The sequence below is a fragment of the Naumovozyma castellii genome, chromosome 1 (genome assembly GCF_000237345.1).
Source record: "Naumovozyma castellii chromosome 1, complete genome".
Classification (NCBI taxonomy): domain Eukaryota; kingdom Fungi; phylum Ascomycota; class Saccharomycetes; order Saccharomycetales; family Saccharomycetaceae; genus Naumovozyma; species Naumovozyma castellii.
In genome coordinates this window covers 646,253-659,164 of record NC_016491.1, presented here as the reverse complement: position 1 = coordinate 659,164, position 12,912 = coordinate 646,253, and the positions used below count along the sequence as shown (strand labels likewise).

Sequence of the window (12,912 nt, the reverse complement as noted above, 5' to 3'; positions counted from 1 at the left end):
ATACCAGTGGTTTTGTCAGATTTTATTGTTATTGCCATCATAGCTCGATCGATGGTTCTCTGATTTCTTCTGCAACATCTTGGTTAATGTCTGGAGTATTGTCGGCTTCCTCACCAGCAGTTATTCTCACCAGTGTTTCAGGTAATGGTAAGACTTTCTCATTCTCATTTTCCAATTGAGAATCCTCATCGTTATCCAAACGCCTATTCTTCCCTTGGGAAGACTCATCCCAAACTCCGACTTCGTAATCACTCTCAGCATATTGCAAGAGACCAAGACTAGCCTGTGAAATAGATTTCATCACTGAATCCCAAATTGCCGTAACACGTGCGACTGAATCCACGTTGTTTTCCATCATTTGCACTTGTTCGCTCAACTCACCCAATTGCAACTTCATTGTGTCCGTCAACGCCGTTATCTTCTTCAATGCCTCCAGCTCTTGACGTTTACTGTAAATTTGGGGGTCCGTCTGATTGCTCATGCTATTCTATTAGTCTATTACTGTCTGCTGGATTGAGTTGATGACCTGTTGTGGTTTGTTTACATGTGTATTCTTTCCAGATATTTTCAATTCGCTACAATAAAAGCGTAGAATGATTCCGTGTCATAAATTGCTAGTAACGGATCCATCACAACAGACATAGCAACACGGAAAGTAGTACGCAGTGGCAATAGGAACTCGGAGGAGCCACCCAATACATATATGTATAGCACTACCAAACATTTTCAATAACCAATTATTAAAATGAATATAGCCGTATGATTTGTTTGGGTCACCTAGCAAAATATTTCTCTGAAAGGGTCTTAAGCAACAAGGTTGCAGTTATTCGTGTCGTAACTAAAAATAACATAATTTAGATTTCTTAATGTTCTTCAACAGCAGTTTTTAATGCCTTTACGCTATTAACAAATCAACATTATTACTGGCGCTACATTTCACTGAAAAATCTAAATGCGTGGAAAAAATTTGGAAAGAAACCTGTATTCGAGATGAGTTCATCAGCAATTGCAACCTGACGAGCAAGTGGTAACAGTCTGAAGCGTTCGTTAAGCCTACTAGAATCGTCAGAGTTTAAACTGTTTCTTTTTCAGGGAAAAATATAATTCAAACTGTTGTTTATAAAGACGAATATTGGTTTCTTAACCCACAAACCAATTCTGACGCTTTCGACAATATCATTCACCAAACTAAGCACCCTCAATCAAACACATCAGTCAAGATCACATTCTAGACTTATCAGAAAGAAGAAGAAGTACAAATCAAGCCATATGTTCAACCTTATTCCAGTAACGCATCCCACAGCAGACACCAAGCATCCCTTGCTGCTACTACAATCAGATCAAGGTGAAAAATATTTTTTTGGGAAGATCCCAGAAGGATCCCAAAGAGTATTAACAGAGAATAAAGTCAAGATCTCAAAATTGGAGAACATATTCATCACAGGTGAACTAGATTGGTCCAGTGTTGGTGGTCTTCCAGGAATGATTCTTACCATTGCCGATCAGGGAAAGTCAACACTTTCCCTAAATTACGGGAACAAACTCATTGATTATGTGGTATCCACTTGGAGGTACTTTGTTTTTAGATTTGGTATTGACTTGAAGACAAAGGTCCTTACTAATGGCATGAGTTTCAAAGATAAATTACTTAGTGTCAACTCCATCGTCATTTCTGCTCAAGATGATGTCGATACAAGTAATATTTTTTCCAAGACAGGTATTTCTGCATTGAATTCCATTATCTCTAATATGTTCCCAAAATTAAGTCCGACCACCAGGTACGATCCTTCATCTGATCCACATTTAAATTTGGAACTACCTAGAGATTTCCAGAGACCTCAATTAAAATCATCAACTTCTTATGAAATTAATTTTAACCCTATAAGAGGGAAGTTTAAATTAGATGAAGCAGTTCGTCTGGGGGTGCCCAAGGGGCCATTGTTTGCCAAACTAACTAAAGGTGAATCAATCACCTTAGAAAATGGTAACATTGTAACACCAGAGGATGTCCTAGAGAAGGAACGACAGTTTGCAAAAGTGTTGATACTTGACATTCCTTCAGATATTTATCTTGACGCATTTACTAAGAGATTCGAAGCATATGATTGTAACAATTTGGGAGCTGTTTATTACTTCCTTGGTAGTGATGTTAATATCAATAGCGATTTAATCAAGTTCATGGAATTGTTTGGTAATGGCCAAGTTCAACATTTCGTTTCTCATCCTAATTTGTCACCAAATACATTAGTGTTTCTAGGTGCTACATTGACAACTTTGAAACTAAAGGCTTTACAAGTTGGCAACTACAATATTCCAAGAATAGATAATATCTTATCAAAAGACTTTTATGACTGCTTTAGAAAATCGGTCCCTGATGGAGTATCCATGATACAAGCGCAAGAGGACCCCATTGCAAGTTCACTTAAATCTGAAAATGTTCATGTTTATTCTCAAAATAAAACATATGTTGTAGATCCCTATACGAAAACAAACGATGAAGCTGCAAATCAATCATTAAATTGTCAGTTACAAGATGATTCCCAGAAGAAACTAAATTTTTCATTCCAAAATGCCTTCAACAAACATATAAAAAATTTAAACTTCCCCTCAGTCACATATGAAAATGTCATTGAATCGGAACTTAACGTGAACAATTTCAACAATACAAGAGAAAAGCAAAGACATGTCGAAGTTATTACGTTGGGAACAGGAAGTGCATTACCATCGAAGTACAGAAACGTTTTATCTACCCTATTGAAGATCCCTTACATCGATTCTAATAATAAGGTGACAAATAGATGTATACTATTTGATGCCGGTGAAAATACTGTCGGGACGATAAACAGAATGTTTTCTCAACAAGATGTAGCAACAATTTTCAAGGATTTGAAAATGATTTATTTGAGTCATTTACATGCAGACCATCATCTAGGGATAATTAGTATTATGAATGATTGGTATAAGTACAATAAGGATTTCCCAGACTCAGTATTGTATATTGTTACTCCATGGCAATATAATAAATTTGTTAATGAATGGATGACTCTGGAGGATCCAGAACTCATATCAAGAATCAAATATATTAGTGCTGAACATTTGGTTAATGACTCATTTGTTAGGATGGAGACCAAGACGATTTCATTGGATGAATTTACAAAACTAACTGAATCACCTTCCAAGAAGAGACGGAAATTGGAGTTGGATAAGACAAGTTCCTACAGAAATGTAACATTAATTAGACAAATGTACAAGGATTTAAACATTGCCAATTTTCAGACGTGTAGGGCTAAGCATTGTGATTGGGCTTATTCTAACTCGATTTCGTTCTTCACTGATAGTACCTGTAATAAAAGTTTCAAAGTTTCATATTCAGGTGATACCAGACCTAACATCGAAAAGTTCTCTAAGGAAATCGGATACCGTTCCGACTTATTGATCCATGAAGCTACGCTAGATAATGAACTGGTTGAAGATGCCATTAAGAAAAAACATTGTACCATCAACGAGGCCATCAATGTTGCTAATGAAATGGAGGTTGAAAAGCTAATCCTAACGCATTTTTCCCAAAGGTATCCAAAACTTCCACAAATGGATAACAATATTACAGTAAAAGCTAAGGAATATTGTTTTGCATTTGATGGTATGATTGTAGATTTTGAAAAACTAGGGGAACAACAAAACGTATTTCCACTGTTAAATCAAGCGTTTGCAGAAGAGAAGGAGGAAGAGAAGAAAAATACTGACGAGGAAACTAGTATATAGGATATTATCTAAATTATGTCATGTATATAATAAACCACATCTCCGAGTAATTCAATAGAAGTAAAATTACTTCTCATTTCACCCTTTGTAGTACCTCTATGTCATTTTTATAGTAATCTATGTGATTTTTAATCAAAGTGCTCAACGCCGATTCAAATTCCTTCAGTATGCCTTGCTCAGAGTCACTTATCTCTTCTTTAATTGTTTTTCCAATTAATTGCCACTTTTCTATTATTTTATTGTATCTATTTTTCAAGGTAATGTATTCGTTATTAACAACTTTAGCCTTGTCAGTTAAGGTATTAGCTAACACATTTTCCTCCATTCCAGAATTATTTAACGGTAATTTCTTTAATTCATTTTCCTTCCTCTTCAGTTCATCTTCAACAATGGCCAGATAAAGTCCTAACTTCTTTCTTTGATTAAAAACGGCTTTCATGCTAATTAGTAATGATTGATATTTTTGGAAATTGAGATTTAACCTCATCGTCTCATTTTGAGAGAATTTCTCAAATAAGATCTTCTCTTTCTTTAAACCATCTGCAAATTCTGTAATAACAGTTGATCCTTGCTTGGATAATTCTAATTTTGATATTGAGTTAAAAATATTACTTGACTCTTTAACGACAGACCCTAATTCTAATCTTTGTCCCTTAATTAAATCCAATGTCTTCGATATTTCAGTCAATTGCCATCTTAAAATTTCAAGTTTCTTTTCTTGTTCAAGTATAAATGTATCTTGCTCTGTATATTTGGGGATTGAATTCATAAATGATATAAAATTTTGGTGGTATGGTGCCTCTATCCCACCATTTTTCAAAACATTGGATGCATCTTCGTATCCAAGAAGTTCAATTTCACTGATATGGATTTCAGATAAATCATGATTATCTAAATAAGCACCAGATCTAGTAATCTTATCCCTTAATCTAGATTTATTTTCAAAGTTATCACTTGTTAAAAACAAATGGAAATCTTGATCCCTTTGTAAAATAGGATCATGAGCGATTTTCTGAAGCATTAACACCATCTCATTTTGAGTTTGGAAATAATTTTTTAGTTTTTCAATAGGTGGTGGCAATGGAATAATCTTTCCCCAATGATTATTTTGCAATTGCCTATACAGCCATCGAAAATCGAGATATCTCCTTGTTACGTATGTTGATTGATTTTCAAAAACGGCAGATTTAGTGATTACTGGATATTGAACATACTTTTCACCAAGGTCGGTGGGAATACGTGTTGGTTCATGTATTTGTATGTCGAAAGATATTAAGGGCTCATCATCAGAAGCTAGGTTATTTAAGGCACTTCCATCCTTTGGTTCGGACCTTGTAATAGAAATATGTGTGTTCCGTTCCCTCTTGAATCTGGGTTTACTGAACAATTTTAGATACTTTTCATCTAGGTGAAGTGATTCCAGATGTAAGGTATTTGCGTCTGTGTTTAAGGGACGCTTGGAGCCATGATTCAAATTTTGCTTCATAACTTTTGGCTCCGATTCACCAATGCTATGATTTATAGTTTCGTCATCAATACCTTGCTTTTCCATACTACCAATTCATGTTTTGCCTTATAAATACCACGATATTCAATCTGAACTTCCTCGCTAAAACTCTTATATTTTAAAAGCACCACTTATTCAATGATGGCTTAAGTTATTAAATATTCAATTAGAAATTCCCTATTTCACACGTGAAGAAAACGTGATAAAATAATGAAAAGGTCTGATAATACAAAGCTGATGAGCAAAACAGCAAATTCTCTATCCTATCGATACATATGTAGATTAAATCATCTGGATCATCATATTGTTCTTCTCTTTTCTGAGCTAAATCTCTAAAATATCAGTTCAGTGACAATAAATTTGCGGAACGCTTGGAAATTAAGCTAGTAAGCATGCCATTTGTGTCAACGGAACATAAAATCAATAAGCTCTCTTTCAGTTTCACTTCTTTTCTATCTCTTGTTCCTTAATTTTTCGTACATAGTAATGCCTTGGCAACAATAAGTTATAGGTTATTGGATTATCTTTTGTTATTCGTAACCCGTCGTTTTTGGTATCCATCTTTCCAAAATCTCGTTTACTCCTTCTTGCATTGATCCTTTATAATCTTTTTTTGCGATTGTTGTTGGAAGATTGTAACCTTTTTGACTAGCCAGCTTCCATTATAATTAAACATACTATTTCAAGAACCCTGTTCATTTCAGTATTAGTCAATTACAAAATATTTTACCGGGATATTATATGAGTACTGGCAAACGGTTATCTTGTAAGATTCTAGTTAATGTTTCATCAGTAGGTTAAACATATCAGTTAAGAGCATTCTCATCTTCTGTATCCTCAGTCCTCAAAATTGTACAACTATAGGTTAGCACCCTAATGTCTCTTCTTGGAAAATTGATATTCTTGAGAATCCCCATTCCATCTTTCGGAGAGAATTCCAAGTAAGATAACTTACCAATTTTTACTGTAGGTATAACTAAGTTCCCTTTAATCAATTGTAAACCCATTTCAGTTCGACGCAAGTCGAATCCATTCTCTATAATAATATCATGGTCTGTAATAGAGATAAGGTCAAAGCCATTGTTTTTAATAATCGGCATCTCTATTTCGTATCGTTCTCCACCAACTTCAAAACAGAAATATCCACATTCTTCACATACCATTTCGGGACCAACAGCTAATGACCGAACGACGGTTCGTTTACGATGGATATTAGTTAATATTTCTGGACAATTTGTGTAAGAGCAACCAGACGCTATGACTGCTCGAATAACATCTTTACTAAGCGGTTCATCGGATTCAATAACTTTCTTGGGAGGATCCCTAACAACGAACTCGACCATCGTTTTATATTAATACTGGTCTCTACTCAGTTTCTGACATAAACTAGAATCGAGATATCAGAAGATTTAGTGAAATGAAATTTTCCACTTCAAAATTTTCTGAAAGAAGCGAAGATCCATGGATCGTAGCTTTCTATCATTGTAGGAAGATATATATTTATCAACTGGAATAGAAATCTTTGCTGAAAGTCTTTCGGAGGAACCTTTTGGAAGCTTTTTCCTTGTACCACCTACTCGTTAACGAAAAAATTGTTTTCTCTATATTTCTACTCGACGTAACACGTTGTAAGCGTCATATCGTATAACCGAGAGTATTAAATGAAGTTCGTTTTAAAATAAACAGAGATAATTTGTCTAATATTGTACAACATCCATATACCTCTGCTTTTGTAAAATGGCCATCGGTCCAATTTACGACATCTTAATGTGTTCACCGAAACGTATTTTCGGTACTGAAAAATTGGACCAAAATTTAAAGAAACTTCAAAACTAGTTCCAATACGTTGCAAACGGATAAGCCCATGTCTGCTGATGAAGATTTGAAACTATGGATTCAAGAAAATGTCAAGTTTAAGGTCACAACTAATACGCTAACTATCCTGAGGAAACTAGCCTCAAAAAATAAGGGGAACCTGGAAAACTTTAAGAGAAGTTGTCAAGCTATTGGAAAATTTAACGATTCAGATGAGTTTTTGCCATGTTTGTTAAAGAGACTTAATTCAGATCAACTGGTCACTGAACAAAGTCCTATTAACCCGGAGCCACTGGCTGAAACAAGCATAAAGAGAAGGAAAATAAAACTGTCACTCGATTTTGAAGATGGTAATGATGAAGATGAACCTGAAACAGCCATCCCATTTGTCAAAAGAAAAATAATGAAGACGTTAGATAAAGCTCCAATATTCAAGAAATTGGCTAAAAATGAGGCTATGCGATTAAAGGAATTTTCGCCAGTTAAAATACAACCAAAGGAATCTAACGATTCAATTAAACGCATTTCATCTCAACTGCCAAAAACTAAAGCTAATCAACAACTAAACCGATATGAACAGAAAATTGATAATGTTGAATCTAAGAAGCAATTTGTGTTACCCAATCGTATCAAAGAAGAACCTCTAGCAAGTGATATTCTGAGAAATTCAGATATAACCACAGAAGACCAAGAATGGTACAATTATGATGACGATTATGGAAATTTGGCTTCTGATGATGTTGAATTGATACAGGAAGTTGCACAGAGGTCTTCATTCAGTAGGATGGCTAGTAGAGGAAACAAGACGGTATTTAGTGGTCACGATACCATACATTCAGATGTACAATTAACTGTAATTCCTATCAATAAACGAAGAGAATGGCTTCCTCCATTTTTGAAAGCATATGTAAAATCACAAATGGTGTCAAGTTCAATGGTTTTGGGGTCACTGACAGAAGATTCACATTCTTATGGTTTGGTCAATGCCTTCCGAAATCCTGAAAGTGAATTCTCTCAAAATGCTAGAAAACCAAGTAAATTAATCACTTTGAGAAGATTAAGAAATGATCAAAACGAGAAATCAAAAGAAACGGCAGATGTTGCAGGGACACATATTGGTGATGTTCTTGGTATCAAGAAATCGGATGCATCAAGAAATAAAGCTGATCATGAACCCGATACAAGTTCTGAAGAGAAGGATCAAGAAACTACAGAGGACGTCGAAGAAACACGGAAGTCATTGCCCGTTTATAAAGTTAGATCCCAGCTACTACAACTGATACGAGAGAATCAAGTAATGATAATAATTGGAGAGACAGGGTCAGGGAAAACCACTCAGTTGGCCCAATATTTATATGAGGATGGATTTTGTAATGATGGTAGGCTGATTGGTTGTACCCAGCCGCGTAGAGTGGCAGCAATGTCAGTAGCTAAAAGAGTGTCTACGGAGATGCATGTAGAGCTCGGCCAGGAAGTAGGTTACTCTATTCGTTTTGAAGATTTAACTTCACCAAATACACTGATAAAATATATGACAGATGGTATCTTATTAAGAGAAACATTATTGGATGACACGTTGGAGAAGTATAGTTGCATCATTATTGATGAGGCCCATGAAAGATCTTTAAACACAGATGTTCTGATGGGTATCTTTAAAACGGTGTTGAAAAAGCGAACTGATTTAAAGATAATAATTACATCTGCAACAATGAATGCTTCAAAGTTTTCCAATTTTTTTGGTAAAGCTCCTTTGTTCACTATTCCTGGGAGAACTTTCCCTGTACAGGTTATTTACTCAAAATTCCCCCCAGAAGATTATGTTGAAGCAGCTGTAACTGAAACTGTAAAGATTCATCTGTCTACGCCGATTGATAGCGGTGATATTCTCATTTTCATGACAGGTCAGGAAGATATAGAAACAACGTGTGATGTCATAAAGGAGAAATTGTTACAGGTTTACATTAAGAAATATGGAATCTCAAAATTTTCAGAAATTAATGATCTTGAAATATTACCAATTTATTCGGCACTACCAGCACATATTCAGAGCAGGATATTTAGGTCGACTGACAATAATAAAAGAAAGATTGTAGTGGCCACAAATATAGCTGAAACCTCATTGACGATAGCTGGTATAAGATATGTCATAGACACCGGGCTCTCAAAACTGAAAGTTTATAATCCTAAGATTGGATTAGACAGTCTTGCTATAACTCCAATTGCACAAGCAAATGCGAACCAAAGATCTGGTAGAGCTGGTCGTACCGGGCCTGGTATTGCTTATCGACTCTATACAGAAGAGTCGTTTGATGATGATATGTATGTGCAAGCTATTCCAGAAATTCAAAGAACGAATCTATCAAATACGGTATTGTTATTGAAATCATTGAGTGTAAGTGACGTATTAAAATTTCCATTTATCGATCCACCACCCTTACAAACGTTGTTGACCTCGTTGTATGAACTATGGTCCAATGGTGCCTTAGACAATAAGGGTTGCCTTACTCCTTTAGGTAAAGAAATGGCCAAATTCCCCTTACAACCATCACTGTCAAAGATTTTATTAGTGTCTGCACAAAATGGATGTAGTGAAGAGATGCTAACAATTGTATCTATGCTCTCTGTCCCTCAAGTTTTCCATCGTCCAAACGAGAGGCAAGAAGAATCTGATTTGGCAAGAAGTCGGTTTTTTATCCCTGAATCAGATCATTTGTCATTATTAAATGTTTATGGACAATGGCGCAATAATAACTTTTCCAGTTCCTGGTGTAAAAAGCATTTCCTTCAATATAAGTCGCTGGTGAGAGCTCATGATATCCGAACTCAACTAGCTACTGTCATGGAAAAGCAAGGGATTCAATTGGTATCGTCTGGTTCTGATTGGAACATAATAAGAAAGTGCATATGTGTCGGGTTTTCTCACCAGGCTGCTAAGATTTCAGGATTAGGTAAATATATCCATCTTCGAACAGGAATGGATGTTCAAATCCATCCAACAAGCGCATTATTTGGTCTGGGTGATCTGCCACCATATGTTGTATATCATGAACTATTAATGACCTCTAAAGAATATTTATGTTGTGTGACATCTGTAGATCCATTTTGGTTGATGGAAAGTGGTTTTTTGCTTTATGATATCAGAAGAATGAAGACCGATAAAGAAATGAACCCGCGTACATATGGTGAATATGATATAAGAGATGATGATCAAAAGGGTGAAGATAATTTGGACTTGGCGATCAAAAATTGTATAAAAACCAGAAATGAATTTATCAAAATTTTAGACGACGATAATAGTGGGAAGATTGTTAACGAGAGCGATCCTTCTATAAGTTCTCGACTCGGAAAGAAAACAGAAACGAACTCGATGTTTAAGCGGAGAAGGCCATTATAATTTTAAGAAAATACCTCTATATCCTTTTTGGAATATTTCATATATTATTATAGACATTATTTACAGAATTTTATTTCTTTAATATCCTCTAAACGAAAAAATCGCATCAGGGTTAGATCCAAAAACAGAATTTTGGAAGTTATTGTAGTAACTGCCAAAGGTTCCACAATCGGATTGTTCATATATTGAGTTGGCCTTTTCCAGCCATTTCTTCATATTTTCAATTCTTCTATCACTTGCAGGATGAGTACTTAAAAATTCAAATCCAACTTGCCCTCTAGTTTGCTTCTCAAATCGTGACATTCTTTGCCATAATTTAACGGACTCAGCGGGATGGAAGCAAGCTCTAGACATTATCATCAGTCCAATATAATCAGCTTCAGTCTCCATTTGTCTGGAAGCAGGCATTCTTAATAAACCATCTAGTAGTAAACTATTTATTCCTTCAACGCCAGTGGCTAAATACATTATAGTACCGATCAACGAATATACTGGAGCTTTGGATAGATTTTCTGCCGTATGTCTTGCCAGTTGATGAGCGAATTCATGGGATAGAACAGTAGCTAACCCATCATCATTTTGACAAATATTGAACATAGAACTGAATACAAAAACTTTTCCTCCAGGTAAAACGAAGGCATTTGGTGGCGCCCTTGGATCATTAACTACATGAATTTTCCATTTGATTCCTTCCAGTTGTGTTTTGTCCACGCTGGGATCTTTTGAGGCAGCATCAAGGATTCTACCAAATATAGTCTCTACTTTCTTTGTTAGCGGATGATTGGATGGTAAGATTGCAGAACTTGTGTCTCTTAGCATGGACCTATATGTGTAATCACCAATTTTCAATTCCAAAGAACGTGGTATCCAAATAAATCTGTTCCTACCACTCACGGGTGCTTCCTCCAAATGAGTGACATAGAACAATGAACCACCACCAAAGATTAGCGCTAGGTATTTTCTTGAGACTGGGTCAAATAGTAAATTGGTAAATGATCTTGATTGTTTGTTATTGAATCGTCTATACGTTGCACCATTTTGAAATGATCTTGTTGTGGGTCGTATTATCGTGTTAGGTGGACGTAATGGGATGGCCCATGATCTGATAAAAGTTCTAAACATTTGTTTTGTTAGTACTTGTTTGATAGATAATATCTTCTACTTAGTTGACTTCCTCTTGAAATTTCCATATCGGCGAATTCTTATTTAAGGAACACTACATATATTCTATTTTTATTTATTGTATACATACATGTTCATAAAGTTGGGTCTGTTTTTGTATATTTTAGATTTCGAATGATGAAGGGTCGTTCATGGACGTTAATGAAGGAATATTAGTGTCTGATCTGTCTTGATTTTTCAATTCCATATATCTCTTCTTGGTCCTAAAATACAATATCCAGGCAGTCATCATGAACAAAACCATAGTGACAACAATAGTCAATAAATCGAATAACCTGGAGCCTGTAGAGTCTGTCTCGGCCATTTTCTTAATCCTGGATCCGATGAAAAGGTAAACTAATAACTTTGGTGTCGTGATAAGATTGGCAATGGTGAAATTCCTTACCGAGACACCATAAACAGCAGCAATGGCACCGTTAGTCAATGAATAAGGAAACGGACATAATCTTAACAAAGCTAACATTAAATAACTATTATTCTCCTGTAATATGGAAGCGAAGGCCTCGAAACGACGGTTCATATGGATTAATTTTTCAGCTCTAGAATGTAAGATGGTCTTAAACGTGTAGAACGAAGCTACCGATCCACAAACGGAGCCAACGGCTAGTAAAATCCAACCGTGAAATGATACTCCGTAAAGTAAACCTGTGCTTGTAGATAAGAACGAGTAGCCAATCAAAGGTGGAAACCCAACAATGAATAATAGTAGCAAGAGAACCACTTGAGTAGATTTCTTCTTCTCCAATTCGTTCGACACTTCTAATAATTTATGAAGGACAGCGTCGTGGAATACCATAAATAAGATGATTAGAATTATTTGACATATCAGTAGGAATATAATAAGGGCTCGCTGCCACAAATGCAAAGCGTAAAATCTCTTCATGAGATTGTAACCCATCTTCTTGGCATTTAAAATGATTCGCTGCCTGGGGGTTAGATTGTAAATGTCTAGAAAATCATTATCAAATTCGTCACCATTCGTTATTCCTGCCATATTATTTCCATTATCTATATCTTGAAAGTAGGAATCGAATTCATCCATGCCATCAACTCTAGAGCCGACATTCAGGTCTGCCTTGTTGTTTTGGGCGTCTTCATTCATCGTTATGAGCTGTTGTAATCTGAATGCAAAGGCAATTTGTCGCTCAAGGAAGGGGTACACTTATTGTTGCTGGTTTAGAATGACTATCCAAGGTTAGCTGTTTCTCTATGAAGCGCCTCCATAAAAGCGAACAAGTATGCCTTTATTTTT

The 12,912-nt window shown here is 35.6% G+C and overlaps 7 protein-coding genes across 7 annotated transcripts; 2 read left to right on the top strand and 5 right to left on the bottom strand.

Moving 5' to 3' along the window:
- Window positions 1-37: 37 nt before the first annotated feature.
- DAD2 (Dad2p) lies at window positions 38-481 on the bottom strand (the record flags this gene model as incomplete). Its single annotated transcript, XM_003673231.1, has 1 exon — window positions 38-481. One exon carries the CDS (start codon window positions 479-481, stop codon window positions 38-40), a length of 444 nt encoding a protein of 147 aa, XP_003673279.1.
- A 788-nt stretch (window positions 482-1,269) lies between these two features.
- Window positions 1,270-3,762, top strand: TRZ1 (tRNase Z; the record flags this gene model as incomplete). Its single annotated transcript, XM_003673230.1, has 1 exon — window positions 1,270-3,762. One exon carries the CDS (start codon window positions 1,270-1,272, stop codon window positions 3,760-3,762), a length of 2,493 nt encoding a protein of 830 aa, XP_003673278.1.
- A 73-nt stretch (window positions 3,763-3,835) lies between these two features.
- On the bottom strand, window positions 3,836-5,314 carry VPS501 (sorting nexin family protein; the record flags this gene model as incomplete). Its single annotated transcript, XM_003673229.1, has 1 exon — window positions 3,836-5,314. The coding sequence occupies one exon, from the start codon at window positions 5,312-5,314 to the stop codon at window positions 3,836-3,838; it is 1,479 nt and encodes a 492-aa protein (XP_003673277.1).
- A 761-nt stretch (window positions 5,315-6,075) lies between these two features.
- NCAS0A03290 (uncharacterized protein) lies at window positions 6,076-6,612 on the bottom strand (the record flags this gene model as incomplete). Its single annotated transcript, XM_003673228.1, has 1 exon — window positions 6,076-6,612. The coding sequence occupies one exon, from the start codon at window positions 6,610-6,612 to the stop codon at window positions 6,076-6,078; it is 537 nt and encodes a 178-aa protein (XP_003673276.1).
- Window positions 6,613-7,133: 521 nt separating this feature from the next.
- Window positions 7,134-10,478, top strand: PRP16 (DEAH-box RNA helicase PRP16; the record flags this gene model as incomplete). The annotated part of the gene is made up of 1 exon (XM_003673227.1): window positions 7,134-10,478. One exon carries the CDS (start codon window positions 7,134-7,136, stop codon window positions 10,476-10,478), a length of 3,345 nt encoding a protein of 1,114 aa, XP_003673275.1.
- A 78-nt stretch (window positions 10,479-10,556) lies between these two features.
- Window positions 10,557-11,600, bottom strand: OMA1 (metalloendopeptidase; the record flags this gene model as incomplete). The annotated part of the gene is made up of 1 exon (XM_003673226.1): window positions 10,557-11,600. One exon carries the CDS (start codon window positions 11,598-11,600, stop codon window positions 10,557-10,559), a length of 1,044 nt encoding a protein of 347 aa, XP_003673274.1.
- Window positions 11,601-11,763: 163 nt separating this feature from the next.
- TVP38 (Tvp38p) lies at window positions 11,764-12,762 on the bottom strand (the record flags this gene model as incomplete). The annotated part of the gene is made up of 1 exon (XM_003673225.1): window positions 11,764-12,762. The coding sequence occupies one exon, from the start codon at window positions 12,760-12,762 to the stop codon at window positions 11,764-11,766; it is 999 nt and encodes a 332-aa protein (XP_003673273.1).
- Between the last annotated feature and the right edge of the window lie 150 nt (window positions 12,763-12,912).